A 16,459-nucleotide genomic window follows, 5' to 3' on the forward strand; every position below is an offset into this window, starting at 1 on the left:
TTAGTTTGGTCACTCTGTATGCAGTATTAGTGGGAACCTGTCGGTTTAAAATCCAGATTCAGTTTCATTACAGTTTTTCACGCAATTTCCACCTCTTAAACTTTTTCCCTATCTCTGCTAGTTTAGGAGATATACCACATAATTCATTTTGGAAACCAAAAAGTCAATTTTCTTGACAAAGTGTCTCAAAACTTTGACTCTCAATAACTCGGTTGTTTTTTGAGGTACAGCAACGGTAAATTACTCAAAAAATTCCACTTTTCTTCCTCTTTGCTCTAGTGTGCTCAAAAACCACCTTATCAGCCTCTGGTGTACGTTATCTGAATTTTCTTTACGGATGACATAATTGGAATCCATGCTGACCTAGATGGAAGTTGTTGTCAATTGTCAGGCAAAGGACGATTGGTTCAAGATAGTAAAAGGAATTGAAGTGAATAAATTTAAACAGAATCCAACGTATTATCGGACAAAGCTTTGGCGACCTATTTTCGGTAGGAGATTTGTATCAAAGACGATAACTTCGCAGGTTTTCTTCTCTATTTCAGTTGGACCGAATCCCCCCCGGATCGGATTTATCTGGAACGGGTCACTCGGGTTAAACGGATACTTTGCCGGAGATTTAGCGGAACATCCTTATATTGTGGTTGCACGCGCGTTGCTGAACAAATTAGCCCCCCTTTACTTGTCCTATATATTCAGCAAGTGTTCCGCAATTAATAGTTGCCGGCGCGAAAAGCAGGGAGAAAGCCTTATTTTGCATCAAATTTAAGTTAGGAACGGTACGAAGGAGACTGGGAGAATATTAAACCGACAGCATTTGTCTTAATGACTTAGGTGGGAGAGCATTATTCTTAAGTGTTGCGAAATCCGTGTTAATTTCGCGGCGTGTATTTCAGTCATTCGCCGGGATTACAACAGTTTCCCGGAGATAATAATCTATGTACAATGGATCGTCGGAATGGGGGGTAACTTCTCCGAGCTGGATTAGTGCTTTATTGCGACTTTGGGGTTATAAATTACTATACGCGCCCTTTGGCGTCGTTAAAGTCACCTGCTTCGCGTATTTTATCCATTTTGACTTATAATTGTTATATCAATGATGTTAAGGATGGCCCATCCAAAACACGTTTCTTTACTCAATGGTTTTCTGACGGGACAGCTTTGAACTTGTTTCAGAGGTACATTGAAGATTTCCAGACTGGTTTTCTTCAGCTTTCAGCACATCCAGACTAATTCATCAGGCCTGGACAGTATTAAATACCAAAAAACCCTTAAATATGACCAAAACACCACCATAATCTGTCAAACCACCGCAAAAGTGACGTCATCTGTTCTACCACATTAAATGGAAGTTTTTCATAACTAGAAAGTGATATACATAGCGCCGCCTGTTAAGGAACAAGTCTGGTTACACTACTTATTGCTTAAACTTTCTAAAAACTACAAATAAATAATAAATCAATAAAATTTGCTTGGTTTCACGACCTAGAGAGGGCGCCATTAAACTGACATCCCACAGTTCGGATGTTTGACAGTTGACGCTGTTACGTACTCGTCCGCCCGAAGTGAGGTTAGAAGCCGTAAACTTTGACTGCCTTTTGAGAGATTATGTGATATTTATAATATAAATCCAAACAGTTTGAGATGGCTTACAGGCTCCTGAACAGCGCCAGGAACCTAGAAAATCTAGTCTGGAAAACATTCAAGCAGTGCAGCACCAACATACCCAGGGTGAGTTTTGTTTGCTCTAGGTCAACCAGGACTCAAGCTTTTTCAGTGCTACTACCCTGTTAAAAGCCCATTTAACCCCCAACTATTAAAGCTTGGACCGTAAACTGCACTAAAAAATCACCACGTTCTGTCTGAACTCTCAGATAAAGAAATAGGGTGTCAACGGCAGTTTGAGGAATTTCATCATATTACAAACATTTGTAGGATGACTAGGCATATTGTTGTAGAATGATTCGACTCTAAAGCGCACAATACTGAAAGAGTGGAGGCTGTTTTGTGAGAAGCCCCCCAAAGGCTTTGAAAAGTATTTCAAAGAAGGCAAACCTAAAGAGGCTAAACCCGAGGCCAAAGATGCCAAAGAAGGTATGTTGTTTTAAGTCAGTCAAATAGTTCTATTAAATAAAGAGTTTTTGTAGTTGTAAGTATGTAGGAATAGGGCAAAAAAGTTCCTATAACTGTTATAATAGAGTGTCAAGTTCTTTTCTAGTATTATAGTAGAAGAATTTCATATCAGTAAACAGTTTGAGAAGAGTGAGTCTCTCAAACCTACTGTCTGTATTTGTTTGATTTTATACAATGGGTTCAACAATACGTCTTTCCCATCAACAGTTTGGGCATTTCTGGATCTTCAAAATTTGGGTATTAAAAACATAATTATGTATTTAATTCAGAATATTGGACTTACTAGAAAATTAATCAGTTATTAAACAATAAAAATCCTGAATAACAACATGGCGGGCACAAACCTTAAACTTTCTTGCACATTGCTATATTCCTGAATATTGTGTGTATAGCTGGCTGCAAATATTTGATAATCAATCTTCTTCAGTCAAATATGACTAATTTTCTAATATATTAATGATTGTGGCCAGAAAAAACATTGTTAAATCATGTGCAGATGCAGCTAAAGAGGCTAAACCACCCCCAAAAGAAGCAACACCTAGACCGTCATTACGATCACCTTCTGGTGATAAAAAACCTTATGATCAATGGTCTTTTGGACTATTTGGGGGCACTGGAAGCAGGTGGGTTTCAGTGGCTCTTTTCAATCAACTATTATAACAATCCTATTTAGGGGTAGTGGAGGTAAACCATTTGGGGAAGGTGAACAAGGTAAGTGGTATGTGCTGGGCGCTGCCGCAGCTGTCGCTTTCCTAGCCACCATTACCATGTGGGAAATGGGTTATAAAGAAATTGCGTGGAAAGACTTTGTTTACAAGTATGTTTTATGTCACTTTACGGCTGTGTGCCAAACGTAGGAATGTTTCAGTTACCTAACCAAAGGGGTGGTGGAAAAACTAGAGGTGGTAAATAAGAAATGGGTTAGGGTTCGATTGGTTCCTGGGGCTGCCGTCGAAGACGCTGGGGTCAGTTTTTTTTTTCGTTGATTAACTGTAAAAATCACGTTTTTTTTTTAAATAGAATGTTATCTGGTTTAACATTGGAAGCGTGGATTCGTTTGAACGCAACTTGGAAAACTCGCAAATTGAAATGAATATCGAACCGCAAAATTTCGTTCCTGTAATTTATAAAACTGAAATCGAACCGGCTAGTCTTACCGGTATCTTGCCCACATTGTTGATCATCGGGTTTTTGTTGTGGATGATGCGTCGATCCGCCGAAATGATGGGCGGACGCAGGGGTAAAAAGGGAGGCGGCTTATTTGGCGGCGTAATGGAAAGCACCGCCAAATTAATCAATTCTAGTGATATTGGAGTGAAATTCAAGTGAGTTTCTATGGTTCGTTAAAGGTCGGGATTAAGTCAGTGTTTACTTAGGGACGTAGCTGGTTGTGAGGAAGCCAAAATTGAAATAATGGAGTTTGTTAACTTTTTGAAAAATCCACAACAATACATCGAGTTAGGAGCTAAAATCCCTAAAGGGGCTATTTTAACGGGTTTGTTTTGAATTAATCTGCAAAGCTTCGGTTTGGTAATTAGTTAATTTAGGCCCTCCTGGGACTGGTAAGACCCTTCTGGCCAAAGCTACAGCAGGTGAAGCCAATGTGCCTTTCATCACCGTTTCCGGGTCAGAATTTCTGGAAATGTTTGTTGGTGTCGGACCATCCAGAGTCCGAGACTTATTCTCCATGGCTAGAAAACACGCCCCGTGCATTTTGTTTATTGATGAGGTACTGGAAAAAGCATAATTCCTGCAGTGGAATTCTAGCAAAGTTTTGTAGATTGACGCAGTGGGTAGGAAAAGGGGTGGAAGATCGTTTGGGGGACATTCGGAGCAGGAAAACACCTTAAATCAGCTTTTAGTCGAAATGGACGGGTTCAACACCACCACAAACGTGGTAGTATTGGCCGCCACCAATAGAATTGACATTCTCGATAAAGCCTTATTGAGACCCGGACGATTTGATCGGCAAATTTTCGTTCCAGCCCCCGATATTAAGGGAAGAGCCAGTATTTTCAAGGTGACACAATATTTACTAGTTTAGATGGGAATTTTAAATGAGTGATTTCAGGTTCATTTAGCTAATTTGAAAACTGACCTAGACAAGATGGATCTCGCCAGGAAAATGGCAGCTTTAACTCCAGGTAAGTTGACTGTAGTAAAATTTAATTTTTTTGGTTATAACGTTGGTATTGGACACACTTAATTCCTGCTTATACTTATACATAGCACAGCTGTTATAGTATTCTTCCGTTGCAGACTTTAAACATGAAATCAAAGTCTTAATTTGTCTAACAGAAGGATTCTGCTGAGACAATGTTGCATTCTATCAAAGTATTACGTTGATATGATCTGAAGTTAATTTAATCAGAAGATTACAAATCTGCTCCTTGAAGCTATAAAATTATAAAATTTACTTGAAAAGTCAGGAAATTAGTAGGAGTTAGACTAGACTTCAATCAAGACGTTGATTAGTCTATCAGCAGAATGATAATTATCGAAATTTGCTCCTTGAAGCTATTAAGGTGTCTTACTTGGAAACTTGCAAAGCCAGTACAAAGTAATAACATTTTATACCTTTATAAGTAGAATTTTAGCAGGTACAGTCTATTTAGGACCTCACTTGGTCCACCAGAAGAGTGAAAATTGTCAAAAACTGCTCCCCAAAAGCTATAAAATTGTAAATCACACTGAGAAAATGGCAAAATCAATAAAATTTGCTCCCTGAAGCTGTTAAACTGTCAAACTTACTTAGAAACTAGCAGAGCTGGTATAAAGTACATGAAGTCAATTTCATATCTCTATAAGTAGAATTTTAGCAGAAGCAGTATTTGACAGTCTATTTAGGACCTCATTTGGTCCATCAGAATAGTGAAAATTGTTAAAAACTGCTCCCCAAAGCTATAAAATTGTAAATCATACTTGGAAAGTGGCAAAATCAATAAAATTTGCTCCCTGAGACTGTTAAACTGTCAAACTTACTTGGAAACTAGCAGAGCTGGTATAAAGTACATGAAGTCAATTTCATACCTCTATAAGTAGAATTTTAGCAGTTACAGTCTATTTAGGACCTCATTTGGTCCATCAGAATAGTAAAAATTGTCGAAAACTGCTTCCGAAAAGCTATAAAATTGTAAATCATACTGGGAAAATGGCAAAATCAATACAAGCAGTTTTATTGTATTTTATAACTCTATGAATGATATTTCAATGGTTGTGACTGTTTAGCTTCATTAAGATGTTAATTAGTTTGTTATCAACAGAATGACAGCTGTCAAAATTTGCTCACTAAGGCTGTTAAGCTGTCAAACTTAGTTGGAAACTAGCAGAGCCAGTATAAAGTACATGAAGTCATTTTCATATCTCTATAAGTAGAATTTGAGCAGAAGCAGTATTTGACAGTCTATTCAGGACCTCATTTGGTCCATCAGAATAGTGAAAATTGTCAAAAACTGCTCCCAAAAAAGCTATAAAATTGTGAATCATACTTGGAAACTAGCAGAGCCAGTATAAAGTACATGAAGTCAATTTCATACCTCTATAAGTAGAATTTTAGTAGCTGCAGTATTTGACAGTCTATTTAAGACTTCACTCGGTCCATCAGAACAGAGACAACTGTCAAAATCTGCTCTATAAAATTCTAAATCATACTTGGAAAGTAGGACCTTAAACTTACAATGGAGGTCTTCCAACTGTTACTGATATTCTAAACTTATATGGCAATAAGCGGGAAGAATAGAAGGGTTTTTGGGAGTAATTTAATGGTTTTGGTGGGTAGGTTTTACGGGTGCCGATATTGCCAACGTGTGCAACGAAGCCGCGTTAATAGCGGCCCGAGACATGAACGACCGAATCGTCATGAAACACTTCGAACAGGCCATCGAAAGAGTGGTGGCCGGTATGGAGAAGAAAACCAACGTTCTGTCACCGGAAGAGAAGAAAACTGTGGCGTACCACGAGGCTGGACACGCGGTCGCTGGCTGGTTTCTCGAACACGCCGATCCGTTACTTAAAGTAAACACCCTGTATTTGGTGTGGTTTTTTTGACTGTACAGTGTTGATTGCAGGTTTCTATAATACCACGCGGTAAAGGACTGGGTTACGCCCAGTATTTGCCTAAAGATCAGTACTTGTACTCCAAGGAGCAGTTGTTTGACAGGATGTGCATGACGTTGGGTGGGAGGGTGTCCGAGGAAATATTCTTCGGCAGAATCACTACCGGAGCTCAGGATGACTTGAAGAAGGTCACTCAGAGCGCCTACGCTCAAGTAAGTTAATACAAAAATGTGTCTGCAACAAGAAAAAACTAAATATTGTTCAGATAGTACATTACGGGATGAACGAGAAAGTAGGAAATGTCAGTTTTGACATGCCTAGAGATGGAGAAATGATGATTGAAAAGCCCTACTCTGAAGAAACGGCCCAATTGATTGACTTAGAGGTTAGATCACTGATAGACACCGCACATAAACGTACCAGACAATTGCTAACCGAACACAAAGATCAAGTGGCCAAAGTCGCGGAGCGACTGTTAAAGAAGGAAATCATCAGTCGTGACGACATGATTGAACTGTTGGGCAAACGTCCCTTCCCGGAAAAATCCACTTACGAGGAGTTTGTGGAAGGAACCGGCTCCTTTGAGGAAGACACCACTTTACCTGAAGGTAAGTCCCAAGTGAGCGCTAAGTGTCCTGGTTTTATCTACACGCGTCGTTTCAGGTTTGAAAGAGTGGAACAAGGAGAGATCGAGTGAGACGAGCGATAAAGCACCCGCATAGTTGTAAACTCTTTAAGCCAGGTAGTTACTGTGTGAAATGTCTCTGTAAAAAAAGTATTTGCTCTTAAGCTGTTATTTCGATTATATTATAGTGCGACGAGTAAATATAAGTTATGTTTACAGATTTGCAGTTTATAATCAACCTCCTACACTGATGAAATGTTTGCAAATATTGTTGATTAAGCTGGCACGTTGACAGATGTTTAGTTTTTTTTTCAGGGACAAAATCGCCTCTAAAACCTATTTGGAGTGAGAAAATGACTGTTTTAAGCACATTTTTGGAATCCCCATTAAATTTCCTATCCAATAACCTGAAAAACACTACAAAATTTGATACAGTCAGGAAGAAAAGCGGTGTCAAAATTTGAACTGGCAAATACTGACTTTAAACACAGTTTGTAAAGACAGTCAGGGATAAAATCGCCTCTAAAACCTACTTGGAGTGAGAAAATGACTGTTTTAAGCACATTTTTGAAATCCTCATTAAACTTCCTATCTGATAACATAAAACAACACTTCAAAATGTAATACAGTCAGGGGAAAAATGGGTGTCAAAGTTTGAACTGCTATAGTAACACCGTTTGAATAAACACTCACGGACAAAATCGCTTGTAAACCCCACTTAGAGTGAGAAAATGACTGTTTTAAGTACATTTTTAGAATTCTCATTAAATTTCCTATTCAATAACATAAAAAAAATACTACAAAGTTTGGTACAGTCAGGGAGAAAAGCGGTGTCAAAGTTTGACCTGTCAGAAACACATTGTTTGTAATTTACCCATCGCTATGAGTCCGAGACTTTACTGTGACGTCAGAATCCATCCGCTGATCATATATCATCGATTATTTGTTTCAGCATGTCAGAGTGCCCTCTAGGGGATGTTTACACAAACACAACTGAATATAGCAAAGATATAGAGCTTGTTAGTTGTCTTTAAGGGTTTAGATGTCTCTGTATGTTCTATACAAAAATTTGATTTAACCAGACCCTTAATGGTTTAGAATACTTTGTCTAAGTGATATAAAGGATTTGGGCTTTGAATTAATAAATTTAAAAAATTCTTGGTGACAATCAGTTACTCTCTGTATATCCAGATATAGAGAATCCAGAGCAAATAGCTTTTTGTGTGGATATAAGAAGATACGATTCACCCGAATGTGACAATAACGTCTCAACGACCCAAAAATCGCACACGTCACCACTTATATCTGTCACACATATATAAAATTCCCCCTCCGCCACACCGCACGATTTTCCCCCCCGCCGGAAGCCCCGCCCTCCACTCGTCCCCGATTGGTCAGCGTCCATTTTCCAGAGGGGGGGAAAGCGCGGCCTGCCCCGATCGCGTCGCGTGAAAATGGCGTCGCGGAAAACGCACGTCAGAGGGCGCCGCGGTACCGGAAAAGCGGCCAACTAAAGCGGTGTGTCGTTTCGAATTATGAACGAGCGGTGATTTGCGGAAGTTTTCATTTTTCGACACGATCGCGGGTTTTTCCGTTTTCACGATGGGTAAGATTGTCGTTTCGTAACCGTTTGCATGAATATACAGAGTGTCCGAGAAAAACTATTTTTTTAAGATACAGCATGACTTGTTTAGGCCTGTAGTATATTAAATTCCAAACCACATACAGATGAGTGTATCAGTTTATGTAAACAGAGTAAGACACCCATAGAGATGTAGAAAAAGTGAATGATACTTTTAGGGTTTTGAAATCTCTGTATCCATTATGTGATAGTAAAAATTTGGTAAAGCTACATAAAATACATTCAGAATCTCATTTTTTCCAGCAAAATTATTTTAGTTACCCTGTATACTCTTCCAGGGATGGAAATTTCAAAATTAGCCCTAAAGGAAGTTAGGATATTAAATTTCCCTACAAAAGATCAAGTCAACCAGATTTCATCATCCATTGACTTAAATAATGCAAGAAAGTCAGTTTACTAAATAAACAAAACTCTTTTTTGATATTCAATACAAGATTTGCCTTAATTTCGGTAGAAAAACATTTCCTCTAATAAAAAAATAGTACAAACGTGAAATATACTGAATAAAAGCAAAATATGTTATTCTTGTTATATTTTTTCTATATTAAAAAAATACTTTTTTGTATTATTTTGTTCTTGTTTATTGCACAACTCTTTGGCGTAAAAAGAATTTTTCTCTAAACAGAAACATTACCTATGGCGAAAACCAAAATAAATTGGTATGACGTCATGCTATTTTAGTTTGAGTTTTGCCAAAATTTTACAATTAGCCTGATAAAGGTATTCAATGATATTAAACTGTGTTTTACTAGCACCAACTCCTGAAATGGACAAAAAATTTCAAAAATTTGACTGTAATAATTGTTGTGTGATTGAATTGGATTTAATTTACGCTATTCTGACAAGAAGAAGTGTGTTTCCACTTTCCCGACATTAAATATCTATATTTGGGATTTTAGGGTGATTATATTAACATCCTGAGGGACGTGTCGAAAGTTTCATAGGCCGCGAACAGAAAAAAGGTTAAAAGTCCTTGTAACATCTGGACGACCCTTCAAACTTTCACAATTTTCTCTGGAATATCCAGGAAAATGTTGCTTTCAAAGCTATAGTGCGGTTCAAAGTATATTGCACCTGCATGGTAATGATTGATTCACTTGTTCTGCCCGAGCATGTAATTTACCATTTAAACACCCCCCGGCGATAATCCGATCATAACCCTATCGCTTAACAGTTTTATAACAATTTCATGCTATGTCATAGCTATTAGAGTTTAAAAGTCGGCTTATTGAAGTCATTTTTCACTTTAAAACGAGGAAAGGGGGAGGTTTATCGATTTTAGTGGAGGATGGGTTTTTCCTGCCTGACGCTTTCATTTCCACCCCCTTCTACGGTTCGTACACGTGTATTTAAACACGAGGAATCCCTTTCAACATGCGAAATGAAATATCTCAGACACTATTTGAATCATTTTCCCCCAAGCCTAGACCTTTCGAAAGTGAAATTTCATTCGTACAACTAGACGGAACGAATGATCGCCCTTATGTTTTTGGGGGATATTCTACCGAAAACTACTCCAGAATGTCCCACCAAGAAACGTTATGTAACTACACTCAGAATGTTACTCCTAACCTCAAATTACTAATTGGTGCTAAGTTTTAGTGACTTGAAGACTGGGTTTTTTTTTTGGGAGAATGGACCGTCGAGGTCCCCTTTAAACATATTTGGCATATTTTATCAATTAGACAGCTCGGGGGACCCTTTAAAGAGAATCAGGGGATTAATCGGATCAACTCGGGCGAAACGAATTGATTCCGATAGGGCCTTGACGTCAGAATTTATTGATATTACACCCCGAATTGTTTTACTTTTCTGGACAGGTGCAAAATCGAGTTATGGGACACCCAGTATATTAGTTAGAAAATGTATTTCCTGCATGTTGTAGAATAGCACAAAGAGCTGAAATGTGGTAATAAACCCAAAATTAAGGTTCGTACCAACAAACACAATTAGTCAACTCGTTTTATGTGTTTGTCCGAAATGAATTTGTCCGTTTGTGCCCCCGTCATGCGGGGTTGACACGTCGAAACAATAAAAGGCCTTAATGGACCTCCAGGTCCCATAAAACTGCGACAATTACACCATTTCACGTCACTCTATACGCTTTTGGTTTCAGCGGCAGGGGTGGGGTTATGTGGCATGTGCTGTCGACCAATCAGCGACCGTTACCTAATGCGCATCGTGGACGTGTCATATCACGAACGGTGCGTGCAGTGCTGCGCGTGCGGCGATCGTTTGCATCACACCTGCTTCGTCAGGGATTCGAAACTTTACTGCCGGCACGATTATGACAGGTAGGTCGTGTTTGTTTGTTCTAATTTTCCAGGGAAAACTGATGCTGGATAACCCATCCAATATTGACACAGCGGAAAACAAACGACTGTCGACTGAGTGGCTGTCAGAAAAATTGACGGATCGATGCGATAATGAATTAATCATTTTGTGTGAGCGACGTGTTTATTGTACGTTTCTGGATTCGGGACGAAATTAAATAAGCCACCATATGGTTTCGTCACTTGAACGTAAAGAAAAATTGCTTTTTTTGCATTCGCAAGGATTAAGAGAAACTCTCTTTGTACGCAGAATGTATTAGTTTTTATGATCAGGACTGTTGATTTACTTGGACAACTCACCTGGAGGTGTAGAAAGCTCTAGGGAGCTGCCCTCTCGTAGAAATTCAAAAAAGTATAGTTAGTATCAATGAAAATGTACAGGATTTTCATTAATAAAGTGAGAGAGATTACGTTTCAATTAATATAATCAGCAAATATTTTGACAGAAAATTCAAAATGGCGGCCTGGGACGCCATTTTGTCTGTCATTTCTGGGAACTACGTGAAATTTCCTTTAAAATGAGGTGCAAGTAAAAATTTTGGCAAAAAATCCAAAATGGCGGCCTGAGACGTCATTTCTGGAAACTACGTGAAATTTCCTTTAAAATGAGGTGCAAGTCAAAATTTTGGCAAAAAATCCAAAATGGCGGCCTGAGACGCCATTTTGTCAGTCATTTCTTGAAACTACGTGAAATTTCCTTTAAAATGAGGTGCATGTCAATATTTTGGCAGAAGATTCAAAATGGCGGCCTGGAACGCCATTTTGTGTGTCATTTCTTGAAACTACATGAAATTTCCTTGAAAATGAGGTGCATGTCAAAATTCTGGCAGAAAATTCAAAATGGCGGCCTGGGACGCCATTTTGTGTGTCATTTCTTGAAACTACGTGAAATTTCCTTTAAAATGAGGTGCATGTCAATATTTTGACAGAAAATTCAAAATGGCGGCCTCAAACTGTCAAAAAATACAACTTTTTTATTTGTCAAGTTACAGTTGACGTCTCGGTGTCATTTTATGTTAAAATTTCCCGGAAAAGACTCTGGTGCAGTCGGTTTTTTGATATCTCAAAAACTAACAGAATTAGATCTAAAATTTAACATTCTGTGTTAATTGTGTAAAATTTCGTTGCCAGGAACTCGGCCGAATTAAGAGACATGAAATCTGATTAAAAAATATTTCCAATATAATATGTGATATTATGGTAAAAGAAATTTGACGCCCTCTAGCGTCCAAACGGTGTTATCAATCAGCTCATGTGGAGACATTTTTAGAAAGCTTGAAATCTGCTCTATCTTTTACTTTCTATGACATTTTGACGTAATTTGTCAAATAAGGAAGTAATTTAGGGTCAAAGCAAGGTGTGTCCCAAAATATGTGATTTTAGGGTGAAATAATTTTGACGCCTTCTAGCGTCCAAACGGTGTTATCAATCAGCTTATGGGGCGACATTTTTAGAAAGCTTGAAATCTGCTCTATCTTTTGTTTTCTATGACATTTTGACGTAACTTGTCAAATAAGGAAGTAATTTAGGGTCAAAGCCACGTCTGTCAAAAAATATGTTATTTTTACAAAAAGTGCAATTTTTTATTTTGCTTCAGGAGGGTTCCAATGCACATCAACGGCCATATTAACACCAAAAGACCTTAAATTAGGTGAAATAAGTACAAAAAAAGCATTTTAAAGTTTTTAATTTTTCAAAAAAATTGATTTTTTAGTACTCCTAGTAACATAAGGTAGATACTCCTGTTAGAAAAATATAACTAACAGTAGGAATGAGCAAATCAACAAACACAAACTAGAGATGAGCTGATTGATTTTTTTCTCTAATTTTACTGCAATTTCAGTTGTCTCTCCCCTACATTTAGCAGGAGTGAGCCTCTTCCAGGAACACACATGAAACATATTGCAAGCATCCGAGCAGGAAAACAACAATATGCCGCCAAACGGGCAATTCTGCAGCAACAGCCGCTACCCTGCTAATCCCCGATCACGTGAACGTTTCTATCCCCCCCTTTCCAGGTTCAGTGCCGAGTGTTTTTCCGAAAACCTCGTAAAACCGGACATTGGAATATATTGGCCCTTTGAGGCACCAAAAGTCACGTGGCCTGTCAAAGGGCTCTATATTTACGTGTGTGTCGCGCGGTTGTGTCAACATTTACTTAAGGGACGTTTCGGCAGGGCCCTTTTGGGGCTCGAGGCTTGCAATTTCAAGCTTTTGTCCCGAAAAAGCAGTGTCAATGTTTCGGAAGCGACCAAATCATCCTCGGTTTTTCGGAGCACCTGTTACCCCCCTCGCATTTTGAGGCCCTAATTTTATGCACTAACGCGTCGCGACGCCTATTAATCGCCGATTTTTGACGCGTCCACATGACAAATGGACGTTCCATATGAATGGGGAGCGAACACGTGCGCTTTGCGGTCTCATTTTTAATGCTCGCGTACATGTACAGGAAAAAGGGCACCCCAAGAAGGCAAAGCGCCCGGAAAAAACCCCAACAAAGTCTTGTTTTAGCCTGTCGCTTATTAAACTCTCGCCTGATCGATCAAAGGTAACCAAGGGCGGTGTTTAAGGGGGGGATCGTTTGCGTTTTACAAATATTTACGAAGAGGGACGCCATTTTGCTTTCAACGTCACTCTAATGTTTAATGATCATTTTTTTAACTTTCCAATCAAACTAGGAATGGAAAAATGTACTAACAATCTCTGTGTGTGACAAACAGAAAAATACAAATTCACTAAACATGGTGATTGGTCAAAAAAGTAGCTTTCTGAATTGTTTCTGACCAATCACAGCCTTGTTAATTTAAACTGTGCTGTCATATCAAAATTTACGCAGTTAGTTATTGAATACAGGGTGTCTCATTAAAAACGTTTTTAACTAAAGTTGTAGAATTTGTTCTAAAGATTTGAACGCAACTTATTTGCGTGACAGACCAAACTTATGTTTTTTTTTTAAATGAAACACCTTGTATATTATTCAACTGTAAAAGGTTTCTAAGTTTTAACACTTGTTCCAGATACCACGTGGTTTTAGATGATTTTTAGCCAGGCGGTCACGTGATAAATGTTAAAATAACTGTCATAAATCTAAGAAACACGTCTCGTTTTGAAAACTGTTAGAGGATAATTAATTTAGCTAGGCAGTCACGTGACCCACTTAAAGTAAAAAAAAATACTATTTTAAGCACATTTTTGGAATTCTCATTACATTTCCTATCCAATAACCTGAAAAAGCCAGTACAATCAAGGAGAAAAGCGGTGAAGTTTCAATTGCCAGAAACACAGTTTGAAAAGACAGTCAGGGACAAAATCGCCTCTAAAACCTACTTGGAGTTAGAAAATGACTGTTTTAAGTACATTTTTGAAATCTTCATTAAATTTCCTATGTAATAACTAGAGAAACACTACAAAATTTGGTACAGTCAGGGAGAAAAGCGGTGTCAAAATTTAAACTGCCAAATATTGACTTCAAACAGTATTTGAAAAGACAGGCAGGGACAAAATTGTCTCTAAAACCTACTTGTAGTGCGAAAATGACTGTTTTAAGTACATTTTTGAAATCCTCATTAAATTTCCTATCCAATAACTAGAAGAAAACTACAAAATTTAGTACAGTCAGGGAGAAAAGCGGTGTCAAAGTTTGAACTGCCAAATATTGATTTCAAACACAGTTTGTAAAGACAGTCAGGGATAAAATCGCCTCTAAAACCTACTTGGAGTGACAAAATGACTGTTTTAAGTACATTTTTGAAATCCTCATTAAATTTCCGATCTAATAACTAGAGAAAAACTACAAAATTTGGTACAGTCAGGGAGAAAAGCGGTGTCAAAGTTTGAACTGCCAAATATTGACTTCAAACAATGTTTGAAAAGACAGTCAGGGACAAAATCGCCTCTAAAACCTACTTGGAGTTAGAAAATTACTGTTTTAAGTACATTTTTGAAATCCTCATTAAATTTCCTATCCAATAACCTAAAAAAAACAGTACAATCAAGGGAAAAAGCGTTTTTCAGTGTCAATTGCCAGAAACACAGTTTGAACAGTAGTTTCGATCAAATCGAGAGACAACGTTGTCAGTTTTCTTTCACAACTAAACATTTCAGATTGTTCATCAAAAAATGTTTGGGCTGTTCCGAAAGAGTCTCCCCCGATGAGTTGGTGATGAGAGCAAGCGACAACATCTTCCATTTGCGCTGTTTCGTTTGCGTGGTATGTGGCATCCGTCTGCAAAAGGGCGATCTCTACGTCATCAAACAGGGCCAACTGTTCTGCAGGATCGACTACGAAAAGGAGGTGGAGATGATGCAAGGTTTCGGTTATGGTATCGTAGTCTAGTTGTTTTAAGTTAAACCCTAAAGCGGAAAAAGCCCTTTTGTGTTCTGATCAAGGAGAGTTTATCTGCGATGACCTGGCGCAGTCCAACAGGGCTCACGATGGTCGTCGAGGACCTAAAAGACCCCGGACCATTTTGACCACGCAGCAACGAAGGGCTTTCAAAGCTTCCTTTGAGGTTAGCCCGAAACCTTGCAGGAAAGTTAGGGAAACTTTGGCCAAAGACACTGGGTTGAGTGTTCGGATAGTTCAGGTGAGATTAACGTAACTCATTTCAGGTGGTTTTGATAGGAAGTATGTGAGTAGGTGTGGTTTCAAAATCAACGAGCCAAAATGAAGAAAATGCAAAAGAAGGCTAGGCAAGATAGTAAAGGTGGTGGGAAAGAGGGGGAAGGTGACAAGGAGAAACTTAGCGTTAAAGAGGAGGAACCTAGTAAGTTTATTCAATACACTTCCTAGAGGTGTAAAAAACAGTTTGAATTACAGGTCCACATTCTACACCATTCTTCAATGACAGTTGCAGTGACACTGAAACCACAGCAGGAGAGGAAACCACCCTTCAAACGCACGAATCATCCACATTCTCCCGAATCAAGGAGGAGATGGAGAGTGATCCATTTTACTACAAAAACAACCTACACTCCTTCACCGAAGGTATTTTGCTTTAATATTTCCCACCCTACATTACGACCCCAAACTATAGGTTTAGACTTGAAAAGAAGAGAGGACAACTACCCTCTAGGACTGCCCTTCACCAACGTGATGGAAACGACCAACCCGACGTTGTTTCTACAACCCCCAGCCGCCCACCAGAACCCCCCTCAAGGTTTAGGGGGGTTGAATCCTATTGATCGACTTTACTCCATGCAAACCTCCTATTTTTGCGGCGAGGACGTAAACGAACCCTGAAAGGAGGTGTTGGCGGAGCTGGTTAAACGACACCTGGAGATCTTCGCCAAGTATTCGAGGAGTGCCGTGGAAGATAAATGAAACGATATTTGTTTTATAATACCTAGGTTATATAATGTAATTACATTTTATAAGTAAGTTGTTAGGGTTAAGGTGCTTTTTTCCTAGAAAAGTGACGCTATTTTCAGCAAATAAATTTTTTAATTCCTGAGATTTTTGTTTTATTTTGATTAAGAAATTTGAGTCTACTAGAAGAGGAGGAACAAAGAGGTAGGGGGGTAGGAGATAATACTGTATTTTCGACAAAAGCTGCATTAGCCTCGTGACGGTCAAACAAAGAATTTAATATGTGCCAACGATCAACAAAGGATAATCCCAGGGAGCATGCCAGTTAATCTCCGGATCTACACTCGGGCCAACGTCGACGC

General features: G+C 38.7%; 2 protein-coding genes across 3 annotated transcripts; both read left to right on the forward strand.

Annotated features, from left to right (window-relative positions):
• The first annotated feature begins 1,546 nt into the window (after positions 1-1,546).
• Afg3l2 (AFG3 like matrix AAA peptidase subunit 2) lies at positions 1,547-7,034 on the forward strand. The gene is made up of 14 exons (XM_081987945.1): positions 1,547-1,731; positions 1,959-2,094; positions 2,630-2,756; positions 2,807-2,950; positions 3,002-3,098; positions 3,154-3,458; positions 3,510-3,628; positions 3,681-3,862; positions 3,914-4,153; positions 4,205-4,277; positions 5,912-6,147; positions 6,201-6,401; positions 6,455-6,797; positions 6,853-7,034. Exons 1-14 carry the CDS (start codon positions 1,645-1,647, stop codon positions 6,909-6,911), a joined length of 2,349 nt encoding a protein of 782 aa, XP_081844071.1. The 5' UTR covers positions 1,547-1,644; the 3' UTR covers positions 6,912-7,034.
• A 1,144-nt stretch (positions 7,035-8,178) lies between these two features.
• Positions 8,179-16,170, forward strand: LOC145734596 (LIM homeobox transcription factor 1-alpha). Of its 2 annotated transcripts, none has more exons than XM_081988065.1 (7): positions 8,179-8,420; positions 10,573-10,750; positions 14,894-15,111; positions 15,158-15,375; positions 15,429-15,555; positions 15,609-15,776; positions 15,826-16,170. In XM_081988065.1, the coding sequence occupies exons 1-7, from the start codon at positions 8,417-8,419 to the stop codon at positions 16,029-16,031; spliced, it is 1,119 nt and encodes a 372-aa protein (XP_081844191.1). In that variant the 5' UTR covers positions 8,179-8,416; the 3' UTR covers positions 16,032-16,170. The 2 variants fall into 2 exon arrangements, with proteins under 2 accessions (XP_081844191.1, XP_081844192.1); XM_081988066.1 differs by having other exon boundaries at positions 8,181-8,420; positions 15,179-15,375.
• The last annotated feature ends 289 nt before the right edge of the window (positions 16,171-16,459 follow it).

Source organism: Ips typographus, linkage group LG10 (assembly GCF_016097725.1).
Source record: "Ips typographus isolate SLU linkage group LG10, UJ_Ityp_2.0, whole genome shotgun sequence".
Classification (NCBI taxonomy): Eukaryota; Metazoa; Arthropoda; class Insecta; order Coleoptera; family Curculionidae; genus Ips; species Ips typographus.